At 46.5% G+C, this 18,432-nt stretch overlaps 1 protein-coding gene across 9 annotated transcripts in view; it reads right to left on the bottom strand.

Moving 5' to 3' along the window:
• SCHIP1 (schwannomin interacting protein 1) overlaps positions 1-18,432 on the bottom strand; it is a 629,273-nt gene that overhangs the window by 125,189 nt on the left and 485,652 nt on the right. For 2 of the 9 annotated variants that reach the window (XM_054481215.1, XM_063662378.1), the window contains exon 2: positions 7,941-8,636. In XM_054481215.1, coding sequence (XP_054337190.1) covers positions 7,941-8,636 — 696 coding nt within the window. Of the gene's footprint in view, positions 1-7,940; positions 8,637-8,730; positions 8,979-9,188; positions 9,296-9,797; positions 9,895-18,432 lie in introns of those variants that run through there. The other 7 variants (XM_054481217.2, XM_054481218.2, XM_054481221.2 and 4 more) reach the window with 7 other exon arrangements.

Here is an 18,432-nt window from a genome sequence, read left to right as displayed (position 1 = left end):
AACAAGACCATTCATCTCTTCAGTGACAGAGGTCCAGAAATAAAAACAAATTTCTATTTTAAAATGCAAATGTAGTCCGGGCGCGGTGGCTCATGCCTGTAATCCCAGCACTTTGGGAGACTGAGGCAGGCGGATCACCTGAGGTCAGGAGTTCGAGACTAGCCTGGCCAACATAGTGAAATCCTGTCTCTAGTAAAAATACAAAAATTAGCCGGGCATGGTGGCTGGCACCTGTAGTCCCAGCTACTCAGGAGGCTGAGGCAGGAGAATCACTGGAACCCAGGAGGCGGAGTTTGCAGTGAGCTGAGATTATGCCACTGTACTCCAGCCTAGGCGACAGAGCGAGATTCCATCTCAAAAAATAAATAAATAAATAAAATGCAAATGCAATATCACAGCATTTGGATAAGCTTTTAAGAAAGGACCTGGAATTACTACTTTAGCACTAATAAGAAAGTTTATAGTGTAGCAACTTTGAGTAAATTAAAGAACTAAAAAGAGAATGGCTGGCACAAAATACATTACCCAACCAGGTAACAACTGTATATAAAATGTCTACACTTCAGGGAATGTGTAATATGTGTTTAAGGGGGAGGGGGGACTTAAGACAGTTGGACTGTTAAGAGACATACCCATAAGAAGACAACAGAGAATTCAAGATAAAAGTAGTTATGGGCCGGGCGTGGTCGCTCACGCCTATAATCGCAGCACTTGGGAGGCCAAGGCAGGCGGATCACTTGAGGTCAGGAGTTCGAGACCAGTCTGGCCAACATGGAGAAACCCCATCCCTAAAAAATTAGCTGGGCGTGGTGGTGGGCACCTGTAGTACTACCAGCTACTCCGGAGGCTGAGGCATGAGAATTGCTTGAAACTGGGAGGTGGGGGTTGCAGCGAGTGAAGATTGTGCCACTGTACTGCAGCCTGGGCGACGGAGTGAGACTGTCTGAAAAAAAGTAGTTTCATAACTACTGGCCTGATTTTTGTCAGGTGTGAGATTTCTGTCACGAATGCCAGCAAGGAGTCTGGAACTGGAAATGCAGGCAGAGCAGGAAGGGATGGAGGGAGGTGAGGTGATGCCAGTGGTGAGATGTTCAAGAAGCTCTTCAAGTGTGATGAGAATATCTGCCTCTGTTTTTTAGATGTGCATCCTGAAAATTTTCCTGAGGATGTCTTAAAGGTCCACTATGTGCAAACTAATTGGTAGGCAAAGATTTATTTTAATCAAACTACATTTTCAAAGACTGTTCTAAAATACAATGCTCCATCCAATAATAACTTAATTGTATATACACATAGATAGCCCCAGAACTAATGGTATATTTTCAAAATTTTAAGAATTGTTTACATGTGGTTTGCCTGCAACCTAATTTAAAAAAAAAAAAAAAAAAAGACAAAAACCTAACCATATTTCTTTGAAGTCTAGAGTACATGCCAGTAGACAGAGCAGCCTTTGCAGCTCTTAAGCAAAAATCATCATAAATAGGAAAGTAGGCAAAGAACTTTTCATTATAGTACTAGATATTTCAAGGTAAAAGGTTGAAACACAGAGTACATTTCACCCTAGTAATTTCCAGTTACGGTAAAAAGAAAAAAAATTTTTAACACTGTCATGTCACGCTCTCTAACTAACAGGAATAAGTGATAGCTGCATTCCACACAGAATGTTTTCAATGCTGTGCCCCAGGCTGCAGAATCACTCAACTTATTAAACTTATAAACTTTACTATATTTTGTAGGAATACTAAAGACATCTTAAGTCAGTCTACAAAAACAGACACTTGTGTAATTTAAACATAGCCCAAGTAACTAAGGAAATAAACTACTCAGCCATTCAAGCTACTTTAGTAGTGTGTCATTGATGGGGAAGAAGTAACTGGGCTGTAATTCTTACAGAATAATACATTGAAAATAACCTATAATTAGTACCATTCTAGGAAGAAATGTAGGTAATTTAAAAAGTGTGCTACTAGCTAATAGTATAAACAAATAAAAAGACACATTATTTTCAAGTACTTTGGAAATAACTTTGTCAGAAGAATTTGCTTTCAATTAACGTGTCAATTAAAATTGTTCTTATCTTCTCATTAAATGAGGAAAATGCACCTGTCAGAGGCACTAAAAAAATAATAAAACTGCACTTAAAATGTGTTGAGTCTACAACTAGAGCTCTTCTCTAATTTAAAAATGATTCCTTTCCTTTTTTAAACAACAGGAGTGAAGACTGGTTGGATGTGACAAGTGATCTCCTTGCTCTGTTGTTGTTTTCTCTTAAGAGGGAGGGAGCAGCCACCCAGCCACCTGAAGGGAGGTGTCCTGGAAAGCAGGATGCAGATGGAATAGAGCAATGGGAAAAGGGGAAACCTCTTTCAGTGCTTTAAGCATCATGTGATGGCAAAGTAAAACAGTACTTCCTTGGAAGACAGGCAGCTTCTTACACAGGTAAACATACACCTACCACGTGATCAAGCCGTTCTTATTTCTAGTTATTCACCCAAGAGAAATTAAAGTGTATATTCAGGCCGGGCACAGTGGCTCACACCTGTAATCCCAGCACTTTGGGAGGCAAAGGTGGGCAGATTACCTGAGGTCAGGAGTTCGAGATCAGCTTGACCAACATGGTGAAACCCCATCTCTACAAAAATACAAAAATTAGCCAGGCATGATGGTGGGTGCCTGTAATCCCAGCTACTCAGGAGGCTGAGGCAGGAGAATCACTTGAACCCAGGAGGCGGGGGTGGCAGTGAGCCAAGATAGCATCATTGCACTCCAGCCTGGGTGACAAGAGCGAAACTTCGTCCCAAAAATAAATAAAGTGTATACATGAGTGTCCACAACAATTTTATTTGTAATAGCCAAAACCTAGAAACAATGCACGTGTCTATCAACAGATGAAAATGGTATATCCACAAAATGGAACACTACTCAGCAAGAGTTCGAATGAACCACTCATATATACAATAACATGGATGAATCTCAAAATAATCACTTTTTGAGTGAAAGAAGCTGACAAAAATCCATACATAGTGTGATTCCACTTGTGTTAATTTTAGAAGACATAAACTAATCTATAACATAGAAATCAGATCAGTTGGTTGCCTAGGGACAAGATGGTGGTATTACAAAGGAGTGCAAGGATACTTTTGGGGATGCTAAATATATTCATTATCTTGATGTTCATGATGGTTTCACAGGTGTGTCAAAACACATACATATGCCATACATATGTCAAAACTCATCAAATTGTACATTTTAACTATGTACAGTTGATGTATGTCACTTATACCTTAATAAAGCTATTTTTATTTTATTTTATTTTATTTTTGAGACGAAGCTTCACTCTTGTAACCCAGGCTGGAGTGCAATGGCGTGATCTCGGCTCACTGCAACCTCCGCCTCCTGGGTTTAAGCGATTCTCCTGCCTCAGCCTCCCGAGTAGCTGGGATTACAGGCGCTCACCACCATGCCTGGCTAATTTTTGTATTTTTAGTAGAGACGGAGTTTCACCATGTTGGCCAGGCTGGTCTTGAACTCCTGACCTCAGGTGATTCGCCTGCCTTGGCCTCCCAAAGTGCTGGGATTACAGGCCTGAGCCACCATGCCTGGCCAATAAAGCTATTTTTAAAGAAAAGCGTCAAAATGGGCTGAGTCTCCAGAGACAGGGAACAGGCTAGACATGGAGGAACACGTCCCCTGAAGGAGAGGAAGCCTCAGGGAAAAACACAGAGAAAAAGATGTGTAATTATATTCCATTTAGGAGGAAGAGTACACTGAGGCAGTGGCCCTCCCGACCCCACTTGGCAACAGGTCCACAGAGCCTTTTGAACAGGAGCAAGAGGGCGACAGTGATGCACTAAGGTCCTGGAGAAGCAGAAGAGAGAAAGCCGACTGTTTGTGGCCCGCTTTCATAAGAGGGAAAACTGTCCAGTCCTGTGCACCAGAGTTAGAGTAGGCAAGAAGAATTTAAGAGAAACATGAACTTCTGCAAGCAGGACTCCTAATCTGACATCAAAGGCACCAACCCCAGAACCTTTCTTTAGTCCATCTATGGCCCTTGAATTTAATAAGAGTGTTCACGCACAAGAGGGAATACAAGCCCAGGGCAGGACCGTGAGAAGCACATTGACACCAGACGAGCAGGGGCTACCCATGGAAGGGACACTTCTGGGAGTAGTTCCGGTTTTTGGGTAGAGCCCCTCACCCTTTCTGCATGTTTCAAGCATTTATTTGTGCCAGGCACAATGTAAACTACTGGGGATATGGCTGCCCCAGGTGCTGACATCACAGTGGAGGGCTGGGCCAGGTGCTGCAGGTCTGTCTTGAGCCCCCACCTCTGAGACAGAGCAAGGATCCAGTCACTAGAGTGTTTCCATCAGGACTCCTCAGGCCCTTCCATGCTCTGAAATCAAAGATAGTTCCTGACAACATCCAAGCTCATCACCCTCCACAGATACCAAGAGAGAGATTAGTTTTCTAAACCCATCACAAAGTGAAGGTCAGTGGTAGGTTTTAAATTCCACCTAAACATTGTGCGTTTTTAAATTTGCCCCTCAATCTTCCCTGAATTAGGGATAGCTGATTGTCATCCCATTTTTGAGACCTCAGTCATCCTTCTGCGTGCATCATCACAACTGAGAGAGGAAGGAAAGAGCACTGGATGTGGAGTGAGGAGACATGGATTCTGTCACTACCCTGCTCTGCAGAACCCAACAGTATGCCATTGAAACAAAATACAAAACCCTGTCTGCAAAAGAAGACTCATAAGTAAGGGGGTTTTGATTATTTCCCAATTTACTTATGTCCTTAATTCTAAGGAAGTGCAATAAGGGACTTGTCAACAGGAAACCCTTTAAGTTTCAGGGAGGTGGGAGCTCCTTCCTTTCCTTTTACTTCAAATTATTGTAAAATCATTAAAAAAGGGGGGTGGGAACTAGTCTGGTGTCAGAAGAAAGAACAAAACCCTGTTCATAAGTTTCTCACTGGGTCTGAGGCAAATCACTTAACCTCTCTGGGCTTCAATTTTCTCAACTGTAAAATGGGAGTTGGATTAGGTGTGGGCTGTATTGTTGTTGTAAACATTCATTCATTCATTCATTCATTCACTCATTCAATATTTGAGAACCTACTCCATCCCACGCATGTTCCAGGCAATAGGTTATAGAGTTAAAAAACAGGCAAGAACCTTGCACTCCCGCCTACATTTCAGAGGGACCAAAAATAGAGAACTAAATAAGATAATGTCAGATAGTGACAAGCACTAAGAAAACAATACACCAAGAGTGCTTGAGTTGGGGTGGAGTGCTGTTACTTTACTTTAGGAAGGGTGGTGGGGGACAGCTTCTCTGAGCTGGTGAGAGTTGAGCTGAGTCTGGAATGATGAGAAGGAACCAGACACTTGCTTCCAAGCAGAGGTAACAGAAGGGCAAAAGCCCTGAAGTAGGAATAGGCTTACTTGGTGAAGAGAAACTATCCCCTTTTCATTGTATACCCCATTCCTAGTGGTGTGTATTAATGCCACTTAAATATATTCATACAAGACATTTTAAAGAGGAGTAAAATATCATTGGATTTGAACAGTTCCTTCAAGGCAGGCCTTCTCTTCCACACGGCTCCTTTGTTCTCCTCCAGTTTCTGTCCTCATGGTCATAAATTCCCTACTTACTCCAGGCAGCACTAAACAGGATTTAAATCAGTGCTTTTCAATCTTTTATAACAGCAACCCATAGTGAGAAGTAAATTTTATGTTACAACCCACCATACATATAAAACTAAAGTTTTAAAAATTACCAACTGTACTATGACTCCCTGCAATACACTATCATACATTCTATTTTATTTCATTTTTTTAAATGCTAAGGTGATTTCATGGGAAACTTACTGTCTCAAAAACAGTATTCTAAAGCAACATTGACTAGTACTTTAGTTCAAACGCAAACCAAAACATGAAAAAATCCAGCATTAACCTCAAATGCCACCTCCTTCTCCCTTTTTTCTGTATACATCCTTGCTTTGACACAATGAAATCTAAATTTCTCCGTGTAACTTGTAGAAGAAATGACCAGAAGGGGCATTTCCAGGAAAGCTGGAAGTGAAGGAAAGAAACCAAAATATGCAAATATGCAAACTGTTCACTAGGTGAGGATACCCCACTGGTTTCAAAGACTGCCCAAGAAGGAAAGATTCATACTCTTCACAATAACCAGAAGATGTGTTGGGGGTGGGGGTCTGAGGTGGTGCTAGGTAAGCCATCAAATTTTAAGTTCCTGGAGGGAAGGCAGTCTGTATCCCTACCTTCCCTCACCAGAATTTCAGCCCCATGTGGACTGATGTGTAACTACAGCACTCAGAACCATCCCTGGCACACAGCACATACATGGGTGCTCAAAAACAATTTGTTCCACAACTTTTGAATAATGGAGCTCATTGTCACCATCAAACCCTAACTTTGCATGTATACCCAAGTACTAAATTTTCCTGGAATGTATAAATGTCATGCAATAGTAAACTAATCTCCTGCTTATTTCCCAGTCATTGTTCAAGCCCAGGTATTAATGAGGTATTTTTCTCAAGCACAAAGTGGGAAAAGGATATTTTCTATTGCAAGGTATAAGAGATAGTATTGACTGTAATGGAAAGATTCCACGTCTGTTAATGGCCATGGTAAACTCCTAAACAGCTGGAATTAAAATGAGTATGTTAATTTATTAATTAGTTTCCCAAGGGAAACTAACCAGCAGGCTCTGTCAGCCAAGGACGCTCTCTGATAGAACCATGGCAATTTCTCTGTGAAACACAGTTACCATCCTCACCCCTGAAGTCAGAAGTGCATGCACCCAATTTTCAGGAGCCCCGGGGTCCTGGTGTCGCAAAAATTACACCCGCAAGGCAAGCATTTTCCCACCTGCCACACAGCTGCCACACACAGAAAGCAGCTCCTTTCAACTATGCCCTTCAGCCCTAATTAGGGTCATCATTAATGATTTCAAATCACAACTGTTGCTTTATCTCAAAACAGTGCTAAACAGGGGAACTACATTCATGATGGTTTTCTTTTAAGTCATTTATCTGCTCTTCTCTCAGGGGCAAAAAAGATGTTGAGACAAGTGTGAACCTGCCGGAGCTTCTTATAGATGCAGCCCTCCTCTCCTCCCTCCCTCTTTCCACTCCAGCACCCCTCCCTGTCTGGCTTTCCTGAATTGAGGCAGTAGCCTCCGGTAAAAAACTGTAGTGGCTCCGTTATCAAAACAAGGAGGGATTCACAGCAGAGGGAGTGAGTCAGGCGACCGAGGGAAGAACCCCTCCTTTATCCTGACAGGTCCATTTACCCCGTTCCCCCAGGTCAACAATAACTCGGGTTTCATAAAGAAAGAAAGTCTTAGAGGAGGAAAATCAACCCATTCAAATACAGGAGCATCTGCTTAACGCAAGACGGAACGAACCCCGCTGCCAGACCGGTGGTGTGGGCAGGCGAATGTGTGCGTGTGCATAGGAACAAGCCTATATATGGATGAGACATTAGTGGCAACGAGAGGAGAGCCACCACGATTGACAAAGCCACTACTATTACGATTTGAAATATCCCCCGCAAGCACTGACTTTTGGTGCCAGAATCTCCCCGGATTTATTTTCAGGCAAGTGACTCACAACCTGGTCTCCATAAGTAATTCCATTAAAATGAGTCGCCGGTTCCACTAACCCGACTTTCCGCTGCCCTCTGGCTGCTCCTCCTTCCTCTCCGCCCATCCTGCAAACCCAGACAGCTCACAGACCGAGCAACCTTATCCCCAGGGGAGCAGACGGCAGGCTCTCCGGCCTGGCCCCCACCCTCGAGGAAGAATGAATGGGGCCGCGGGCGGGCGGGAGCGCAGGGAGGGGGCGTGCGGGCTGTGCGCGGGGTGTGTACGCGTGTGTGCGCGCGTGGGCACGCACCCCGGCCAACTTACGGAGGTGGAGTTGGTCCTCGCCTGGCCCTGGTTCCGTACCTCCTGCTCCCGGAACTGCAGCCCGGCCAGATGCTTCTCCAGCGCCGCCCAATCCATAGGTGGCACCGGGGGCTCTTCGGGGACGCACGTCCCGCCGTCTGGGGGCTGAAGGCAGAGCCCCCCAGCCGCCGGGCCGCGGCCACTGCGCCGGCCCCCAGCCGGCTGGGGCTTTTGGATCGCCCGGCGGGGGGCCCGGGAACTGCTCGGCCGGCCAGCCACCACCACGTTGCCATTGTGCCTGAGGTCCTGCGGGTCGTGCTGGTGGAGGTTGCCGTTGGGCACCGGGGGCGGCATGGCGGTGGTGGCGCTCCTGCTCCCGCCGCCGCCGCTGCGGGTCCTGGCGCTTACGTCCCCCGGTTCCCGGGCCGGACAGCGGTCATCCCGGTACCCTCGCTGGTCGCGCTCCTCCTCCTCTTCCTCCTCCTCTCCGTCCTCCTCCGGCGCCCACTCATCAATCACCTTCTTCTGGTAGACCGGGAAGGGCTCCTCATAGTCCTCCAGGGCAGACACCAAGTCCAGGCTGCCCCCCGGCGACGATGAAGATTTGCACTCGGAGCAAGGGGTCACTTTGGTGGAGTTGGACTGTGAACTGGCGCGGCTGCTGCTGCTGCTGCTGCCGGCGTCACTGCCTAGATCCATCCCATCCTCTCGGTAATCCTATGGGAAGGAGGTAGAGAGAGTGAGCCGCTGGGCCCAGCCTGCTCCAGCCTCCCGCCGCCCGCCGCAAATGCCCCGGCTCAGTGCCCCGCACCCTGCGCCCGCTGGGTCAGAGGTGCGTCCCCCAAGGAGGCCTGGGGGCGGGAGCCAGCACCAGACTGAGGCTTCCCTCCTGCCCGCCTTTCCTCTCGCACAACCAGACTTCCTGCCGGTAACTAACCCTCAAATTAGCAAAGGGGTGCCCAGCCACCAGTGCGCACTTTTCATACGAGGGGCCCCGCGGCGCGCGCAGACTTTGTATTAACCATTTTGCGCCGGGCGCGCCCCTTTACCCCGCCCCAAGGATTCTCAGAGAACCAGACACTTTCCCAGGAAATTATAATTCCCTGGGGGCGGGAACTGAGAACGGGGTGGGCGGCTACTAATTTCGCACCTCGTTCTAGGCGCTGAGACCACCCCCGGCCCCGGCCCGGCCCCGCCCCTCCCCGCCCCTTCCCCGCCCCGCCCCGCCCGCGGCTGGGAGCCCGGGTCCGCGCGCTAGCTGAGCTTTACTTTCTAAGGAACCGCTGGCAGTCGGAGGTCTCACTCCCGCCTCCGCCTCTCCCTGGCCGGCCCCTCCTCCCACCCGCCGGAAGGCTCGGGGTTGGGGGCGCTCTAGGCCCGCGCCGGGCAGGGTGGTCTCCCGCCTCCCCAAAAGGTGTGCCTGGCCGGGGCGCGGCAGCAAGTCGCTGGAGGCTCCGTCACCGCCCTAGAGGAGGGAGGACGCGCCCTCCTGGCGGCTGAGCCGGTCCCGCCATCGAGCATGCCCAGAGGCTGCCGGGCGCGGCGCAGTCCGCAGTCCCGGTTTTCGCGGCAGCAGGCTGGAGCAGGAGGCAGGCTGGTATGGGGTTGGAGGGGCCCAGGATAGGCCCAAAAGAAAGCGGCACTGGGCGTTAGGGGCGCAAGTCCAGCCAGTTAGCAAGGGCGGCGCGTTGGGGAGAGTGGTGTATTTTCACGCCGACACCCGTATTTTCTTGGCGTGCCTCAAGCCGTCTCTGCGTGACTCGTTACCCCACCGAAGCCACCCGGCACCCCACAGCACGAGCCTGGCGCCTCCTATTCCACGCGGAAGTGTCCGAGTGACCCTGTGAAGGACCTCCCTCCTCTCACACACGCACATACACAAGCCCATGTGGGAGCCCGAGTGACGTGTGCTCAGTGGTCATGCACCATCATTTCCCTTCCACCTTCCTCCTCGCCGCTTCATCTCCCTCCACCGCGCAGCTCCAGCCGCCCTGCCGCCGCCGCCGCATCCCCTTCCAAGTTCAGGCTGTGGGTGGAACCTGTTGCTTTAGCTCACGTTTCCTTTCCCCTCCGGGCTGCACGCTGAGGATGACCTCAGCGAGGTGTGTGTATGGGGAATGGAGGGTAAGTGCGAGAAAGGACTCCTGCCTGGCAAGGAGACAGGGGAAGCGGGTGGGGGCGAATGTTCTAAGGGGTTGGGCGAGCCACCAGAGACTCCGCCACCTCCAATCAAGGGGACCTTAAAGGAGGGGAAGAGGTAGATACCAGGTGAGGGTGACCCTGGCACATCCGCTGCCTTTGCTTCCTTAGATATTTCAGGTACCTGAGTCAAACTTATGCTGGCGTTTTCAAAAACGTACGGGCTGCCTGAGTCTGGCAGCTAATCTCCTTTGGAAGAAGGTTCTATTAAATGAAAAATACCAACACTTGGAAAAACGTAGATGCATCACAGAGCGCCTACTAAGATTTCCTGTGAACCAACCGTTCTGACCTGTAAGAACTGGGAAACTAGGAAATGCCCTTTTCTCTGTGGTGATTGTGAAAAATATTACTTAATTTATAACAAATCGGAGAGAACCAATTTCTCTGAACTTCCAGATTTGGGCCTGTTGCTAATTATTCCCAATGAATTCTAGCCTGGACCAAATGAATTCCCTGGTGTGGCACAGTCCAGATGGAAGAACAGGGGAATGCATGGGATTCCTAAGTAGGGAGTGGCTGCCATCCTGAGGATTCTTCTAAGCCCCAGTGGGATGTGGTGCTGAGATCCTTTTTGAAGTGATTTCTGTGAGGCACGACTCTCCTGTCCTAGGTAGACCTGAGCCAGGGAAGATAATCTAACCTTTCAACTCCTCTGGAAGCAGCAATCTTAGGAATAACTGGAAAAGGGGCCTTCTGGTCTGGCCAGCTCTTTTGTAAAACGGTACTGATGATTATTTAAATTGTCTTTTATGGTAACATCTGTAAACAGCCTGTCTTGTGCTCCAAATATGGTTTGATTTTGAGATTGCTGTGGAGCCCTGCCTGCCACTCCAGCGGGGTGGAGGTGGCCCTGTGAGTAGGAAGATGTAAGTAGGAAACATTTGGTGTGCTGGGAATTAGATAGCTGTTTTTCAGTTCACCATATGACCTGGCATGGTTTAGATCACAAAAAGCTCCCTGCTCTGTGGCAGGACAGATAAGTACTGATCACCTGGGGTGATGAGAGAGAGTTGTGGTTTCATTCCAAGTTTTGAACATTAGGACCTCCTCAGCCACCCACCCAGACTCCCTCTGAGCTCTGGGCTCATCCCCCTGTTGCCCAGATGGTCCATGTTCAGGGAGTGCAAAATAAGGCCTAAGAAAAATGTTTGGCAAAGTAAGTCTAGTGCCAAAAATGCATGGCATTTCAAAGCCAAATATATACGTCTTTGAATTACCTGTACTTTTAAATTATTTTCCAACCAGATAATTTCTGGATCAGATGGGAAAGTACCAGGTTTCCCTTCTTTTCTCTTCATGCAAGGTGCCTGGCTAGCCCAGTTTCCTTTCTGTTTCCAGCCTTCCATCTCCTGCCAGGAACTCTCCCACTTTGGAACAGGAAGCCCTGCCAACTCCTAGGCCCAGCAACAGCCTGCAGATATGTCCAGCAGGATAGGGAGATGATTTGCAAAGTGATTGAAAGATTCTGTCTTCCTGTTTACAGGAACATTTTTTCAAGTTAGGAGCTTGGAGCTTTCAGACTTAGATTTGTCTCTTGAAACCTTTGTAAATTAGACATCAGAGGTGTGGGATAAGCACCTTCGTGCTCTGGCTCCAGCACCTTTCCCATCAATCAACAAGTCCTGTCAATTCTACGTAAGTACAAGGTCCCTCTCAAATACACACTGCCCCCACCCCAGTCTAGGCCGCTGTGTCCTGAAATTACTAAATAGTTTCCCAACTGATTCCTGCCCATTCTCTTCATGCAGCCAGAGTGGCCTTACTAAAATGCAAATCTGAACAAGTTTCTCCCTTGCTTCATTAACTACTCCCCTACCCACCCAGGTCTACTCACTGCTCTTAAAGGAACTATTTCTCCTCCTCCACCCTACTTCTTTTGGTAAATTTTTACTCATCCTTCAAGTCTCAGCTTAAATGTTACTTCCTCAGGGAAGGCTTGCCTGATTCTCTGTACCTGCCCTTACTGGGTCAGGTGACATTCGCATGTGCCCATGACACTCACTGCATTTATCTTATGCACTGTATTGAGGTTGCTGTTTAATTGCTAATCTTCTCTACTAGACTCATAAGAAATACTTTTATATCAAGACATAGGCCAAACATTCATATAAAAATATATGCAAGGGAAAGAAAGTTTCATAAAACTCTTATTTTGTAAAATCACATTCGAATTCATGTAAAACTAAATCTGGTCACACCTTACTGCTTTGACTTCCCAACCCTTAGATGGGTCAGGGCTTCTAGTGTGAAAAAAATACTCTAAATTCCATGAAGTGGGGGACAATTTCCCTCATTCACGGTAATTGGAATGCAATAGGAGCTTAATAGGTATTTGTTGCTGGAATTATTAACGATAATATCTAATTCATATAATCCTCGAAGTTCCTATGAAGAAACTATTATCCCCACTTACAGATGAGGAGGCTGAAGACAGTGAGGTTAAGTAACTTGCCGAGTGTCAAAAAGCTGGTAAGGTAGATGGCAGAGCCAGGATTTGAACCTGAGTAGTTTGCATTCAGAATTCTTGTCCTAGTCACTCAGCTCAGTATCCTTTGGTCAAGGTGCATGTGAATGAATTTACCAAGCAAAAATGTCAGAAAGGGTCTCCTTGCAGCTACTTCAAACTAGATCTCAGTCTGCCCTGCAGAGGCTCCTTGGGCAGTATTTATGTCTGTGCAGTGAAGAAGGCATCTGGCAAGAACAGCTGTTTCCCTTTGCTCACATGTGCTCAACCTCCTTAACCACCACGTCTAGCAATATTTAGCAAGTAGGGAGATTTAATTGTATAAAGGAAGAGTATAGATACTTCCAAAAATGCAATTTCACATTGTTATGAACTATGTGCTATATATCCCCCCCACCCCTGCAAAACAAATCCTTTAAAAAGAAAGCCACCATGAGATTGGGGTATTTATTTTGTCATCAGTAGGAAACTGTCTAGATTAATACTTAAAGATAGGGGTAAGAAGATCGTGTTCCTCAGGGGTCAGTGCTATTTATAGGATTTTAATCTGTAAAGGCAACATTTGAGAAAGGACATGATTGAAATATTTGAATCAAAGAGTATGAATAGACAGGAAAATATTTATTTGCAGAATTTCCCAACTAATTCTTATATTATTAGCCCTGATGCTGAACCTTAAGTTGTGGCATTTACAGTAATAAAGAAATGGCTGGCAAAGGGTTTGTATTTCATCTTTATTACATGAATTACATGCAGGTCACATGCAATACACAGATGTTCTCCTATTTAATCACCTGAATATAACTACAAGGAGATATTTAACAGCCCTGTGGGGTAAAGTGTCCTGGATACAGAACATCTGGGGTTTGTTTCTGGCCCTATCTCTAACCAACTTTACGACCACAGATTCCTCATGAAGGAGCCCAGACCCATGATCACAGTGTTTGGCAAATAGTAACAATTAATTAAATGAATAAATAATGAGTGAACTAAAAAGCTACTTCCAGCTTGAAGACTATGGATTTCATTCTAGGAACAATGAGAAATATAGTATAAAAATGTCTCCGAATCTTTTCATCACCTTCCTTGTTGGGTGATACAAAGTTGGTTCCTCCACTAATTAAAAATCCAGATCTATCTCTATTAGACAGGTTGGCCTTCTTGGATGCATGGTAGCTCTCTTTTATTTCTGTAGAGCCAATGGGTTAATCTTAACTTACTAGTCTATACGTGTAGATACTTTGGAGATGGATTCTATGTACACCTAAAATTATTTTCTTCTCACTTTCACTTACAGAGCTATATTTTAATGAAAATATTTCCTTTAAAAAATTAACATATTAAATGTTTTTATTTTCTAGCAAACCACGAGATTATATTGTTTTCTACATTTTCCTTAATTAAAAAAATGAAATGGCAAAATGTAGGCAAAATGGCACTTAAAAGATATATCCAACAACCTATTTTCCAAACTTGAAACCAGGACACCTGGCTTGACAAACACTACAGTGCTTACAGAAAGTAGGTGAATGTATGTTTGAAATGAAGATTATCCTGAATGATCTGTATGTAGATTGGTAAATGAAGCAACCCTAGCTGCAGCAGAGGGATGGTGTCTTTATCAGAGAAAAGTCACACAGAGGGTGTCAGTCAGGACCTCAGCATGTGGTTGCACAGATTGTGCCCTGTATAGTGCCAGGATTGTGAACTATACAACAGGTCTCCTCCAGGAGGGACCATTTGGCACCATTCACATAGATGGCAATGTGAATGGTGCCCTCTGGAGTTGTGCAGTGTACAATCTGCACAACAGTACACAGAATCTCTGCAAGAATTCCATTGGTAGGAAATGTGCTCTCTTGACAAGATTGGAAGAGGCAGCCTGCTGTTCTTTTTAAGATAAAGTCATTCCTCAGATTAGATGGCAATGACAAAAATTCAACTAAAGTCTTGTTTTTTTTTTTCCCCAGAAGGTTTCTGCCACTATATTCTACTTTCCTTAAGTTGCTAGCAATTCTTAAAAATGCAAGTCTGGGCCACGCGCGGTGGCTCACGCCTGTAATCCCAGCACTTTGGGAGGCTGAGGTGGGCGGATCACGAGGTCAGGAGTTCGAGACCAGCCTGGCCAACATAGTGAAACACCGCCTCTACAAAAAATACAAAAATTAGCCAGGCACAGTGGTGGGCACCTATAATCCCAGCTACTTGGGAGGCTGAGGCAGGAGAATTGCTTGAACCCAGCAGGTGGAGTTTGCAGTGAGCCAAGATTGCGCCACTGCATTCCAGCCTGGGCGACAGAGCAAGACTCTGTCTTGGGAAAAAAAAAAATGTAAGTCTGTAAGTAACTCTGAACTTACTTTTTGAGCTTCATTGAAGAGAATAAATTGAACAAAAGGGCATTTAGAAAAAGCTGGGGAAGTTTGTAGACAACTGCAAGGGTCAGGGAAGTCATAGGCATGGAAGCTCATGTATACATGACTCTAATATAAGATGAAATGTCTCCAAAACCGCATGCCTTCTACTTTAAAGTGTTCAGCTTATCAAAGAGGAACATTTTCACAAGATACTCTAGGAATTTAAAACTGTTTTGGTCATGTCTTGACATAATTCTGGAAACCTTATAACGTCAGAAAATAGCATTGTCAGTGCTACACAGCAGGAGGCATGGAGGTAGCTTGGTGGGACAGATGAGAACTCTTCGGGATACTTGGCTCTGCCTCTGACTAGCTCTGTGTTTATGGGGAAGACCATCCCTGCAGCTAGCTCTCTGGGCCACTGGCTTCCTCATGAAAGCAGAGTTGCGTGAAATTGTCTGAGCCTTAGAAACTGCCAGAATTTCATGGGTTGCAACTTAGGTGCCTCCAGGGGCCAGGCAGGTAAGGTAAATGAGTGAAGGTGGCACCAGGGGTGACAGGGAGTTCCAGGTCTGAGTCATTAAGTCACTAAACAACGCAGCACAAAGGCATCTGATATGGTTTAGCTCTGTGTCCCCACCCAAGTCTCATCTTGTAGCTCCCATAAGTCCCATGTGTTGTGGGAGGGACCTGATGGGAGATGACTGAATCATGGGGGCAGCTCTTTCCTGTGCTGTTCTGGTGATAGTGAATAGGTCTCATGAGATCTGATGGTTTTAAAAATGGGAGTTTCTCTGCACAAGCTCTCTTTTTGCCTACTGGCATCCACACAATATGTGACTTGCTTCTCCTCACCTTCCACCATGATTGTGAGGTCTCCCCAGCCATGTGGAACTATAGGTGCAATAAACCTCTTTCTTTTGTAAATTGCCCAGTCTTGGGTATGTCTTTATCAGCAGCATGAAAACGGACTAATACAGTAAATTTGTACCAGTAGAGTGGGGTGCTGCTGAAAAGATACTGGAAAATGTGGAAGCGACTTTGGAACTAGGGAACAGGCAGAGGTTAGAACAGTTTGGAGGGCTCAGTAGAAGACAGGAAAATGTGGAAAAGTTTGGAACTTCCTAGAGACTTGTTGAATGGCTTTGCCAAAAATGCTGATAGTGATATGGACATTAAGTCAGCCTGACTGAAGTGGTCTCAGATGGAGATGAGGAACTTGTTGGGAACTGGAGCAAAGGTGACTCTTGTTATGTTTTAGCAAAAAGACTGGTGGCATTTTGCCCCTGCCCTAGAGATCTGTGGAACTTTGAACTTGAGAGAGATGATTTAGGGTATCTGGCAGAAGAAATGTTAAGCAGCCAAGCATTCCAGAAGTGACTTAGGTGCTGTTAAAAGCATTACGTTTTAAAAGGGAAACAGACCATAAAAGTTTGGAAAATTTGTAGCCTGACAATGCAGTAGAATAGAAAAACCCATTTTCTGAGGAGAAATTCAAGCTGGCTGCAGAAATTTGCATAAGTAACAAGGAGCCGAATGTTAATCCCCAAGACAATGGGGACAATGTCTCCAGGGCATGTCATAGGTCTTCATGGCAGCCTCTCCCGTCATAGACCTGCAAGCCTAGGGGGTAAAAGTGGTTTTGTGAACCGTGGGCCAGGCCCAGGGTCCCTGTGCTGTGTGCAGCCTAGAGACTTGGTGCACTATGTCCCAGCCACTCCAGCCATGTCTGAAAAGGGCCAACATAGAGCTCAGGCTGTGTCTTCAGAGGGTGCAAGCCCCAAGCCTTGGCAGCTTCCATGTGGTGTTGAGCCTGTGAGTGCACAGAAGTCAAGAACTGGGGTTTGGGAACCTCCACCTAGATTTTGAAAGATGTATGGAAACGCCTGGATGCCCAGGCAGAAGTTTGCTGCAAGGGCGGGGCCCTCATGGAGAATCTCTGCTATGGCAGTGTGGAAGGGAAATGTGGGGTCAGAGCCCCCACACAGAGCCGCTACTGAGGTACTGTCTAGTAGAGCTGTGAGAAGAGGACCACCATCTTCCAGACCCCAGAATGGTAGAGCCACCAACAGCTTGCACTGTGCACCTGGAAAAGCCACAGACACTCAACAACAGCCCGTGAAAGCAGCCAGGAGGGAGGCTGCAGCCTGCAAAGCCACAGAAGCAGAGCTGCCCAGGACCATGGGAACCCACCACTTGGATCAGTGTGACCTGGATGCGAGACATAGAGTCAAAGGAAATAATTTTGGAGCTTTAAGATTTGACTTCCCTGTTAGTTTTCAGACTTGAATGGGGCCTGTAGACCGTTTGTTTTAGCCAATGTCTCCCATTTGGAATGGCTGTATTTACCCAATGCCTGTACCCCCATTGTATTTAGGAAGTAACTAACTTGCTTTTGATTTTACAGGCTCATAGGTGGAAGGGACTTGCCTTATCTCAGATGAGACTTTGGACTGTGGACTTATGAGTTAATGCTGAAATGAGTTGAGACTTTGGGGGACTGTTGGGAAGGCATGATTCGTTTTGAAATGTGAAGATACGAGATTTGGGAGGGGCCGGGGCAGAATGATATTGTTTGGTTCTGTATCCCCACCCAAGTCTCATCTTGTAGCTTCCATAATTCCCATGTGTTGTGGGAGGGACCCAGTGGGAGGTGATTGAATCATGGGGGCAGGTCTTTCCCATGCTGTTCTAATGATAGTGAATGGGTCTCACAAGATCTGATGGTTTCAAAAACAGGAGTTTCTCTGCACAAGCTCTCTTTTTGCCTGCTGCCATCCACATAAGATGTGACTTGCTTCTCTTTCCCTGCTGCCATGATTGCGAGGTATCCCCAGCCATGTGGAACTGTAAGTCCAATAAACTTCTTTTTTTTTGAGAGGGAGTCTCGCTCTGTCGCCCAGGCTGGAGTCCAGTGGCGTGATGTTGGCTCACTGCAAGCTCCGCCTCCCAGGTTCTTGCCATTCTCCTGCCTCAGCCTCCCGAGTAGCTGGGACTACAGGCGCCCGCTGCCACGCCTGGCTAATTTTTTGTATTTTTAGGGAGACAGGGTTTCACCATGTTAGCCAGGATGGTCTCAATCTCCTGACCTCGTGTCCACCTGCCTCGGCCTCCCAAAGTGCTGGGATTACAGGCGTGAGCCACTGCGCCCGGCCAGCCTCTTTCTTTTGTAAATTGCCCATCTCCGGTATGTCTGTCAGCAGTGTGAAAACGGACTAATACAGCATCCAAATTAAAAATCGGAATGAAAAGCAGGTTTCATCCTCAATTCATCCCTAGATCACCACTTGGACCTCAGCTCTTAGCTCCAGATTTCCAGAGTTCCAAGTTACATGAACATGAAAGAGTCAGGGAGACTGTATATCTTGGCTTGGGCAGGATGGTCCTGCTTTATACTTGTTGTCCTGGCATAATTATTAATGGCACCCTCCTTCACTCTCAAAAGTATCCTAGTTTACATGAGAAGTCTTACAGCCATCCAAAGTAAGGGGGA

Source organism: Pongo pygmaeus, chromosome 2, assembly GCF_028885625.2.
Source record: "Pongo pygmaeus isolate AG05252 chromosome 2, NHGRI_mPonPyg2-v2.0_pri, whole genome shotgun sequence".
In the NCBI taxonomy this organism is placed as follows: Eukaryota; Metazoa; Chordata; class Mammalia; order Primates; family Hominidae; genus Pongo; species Pongo pygmaeus.
Note: the sequence above shows the minus strand (reverse complement) of the source record. Positions and strands in the feature narration are given on the sequence as shown.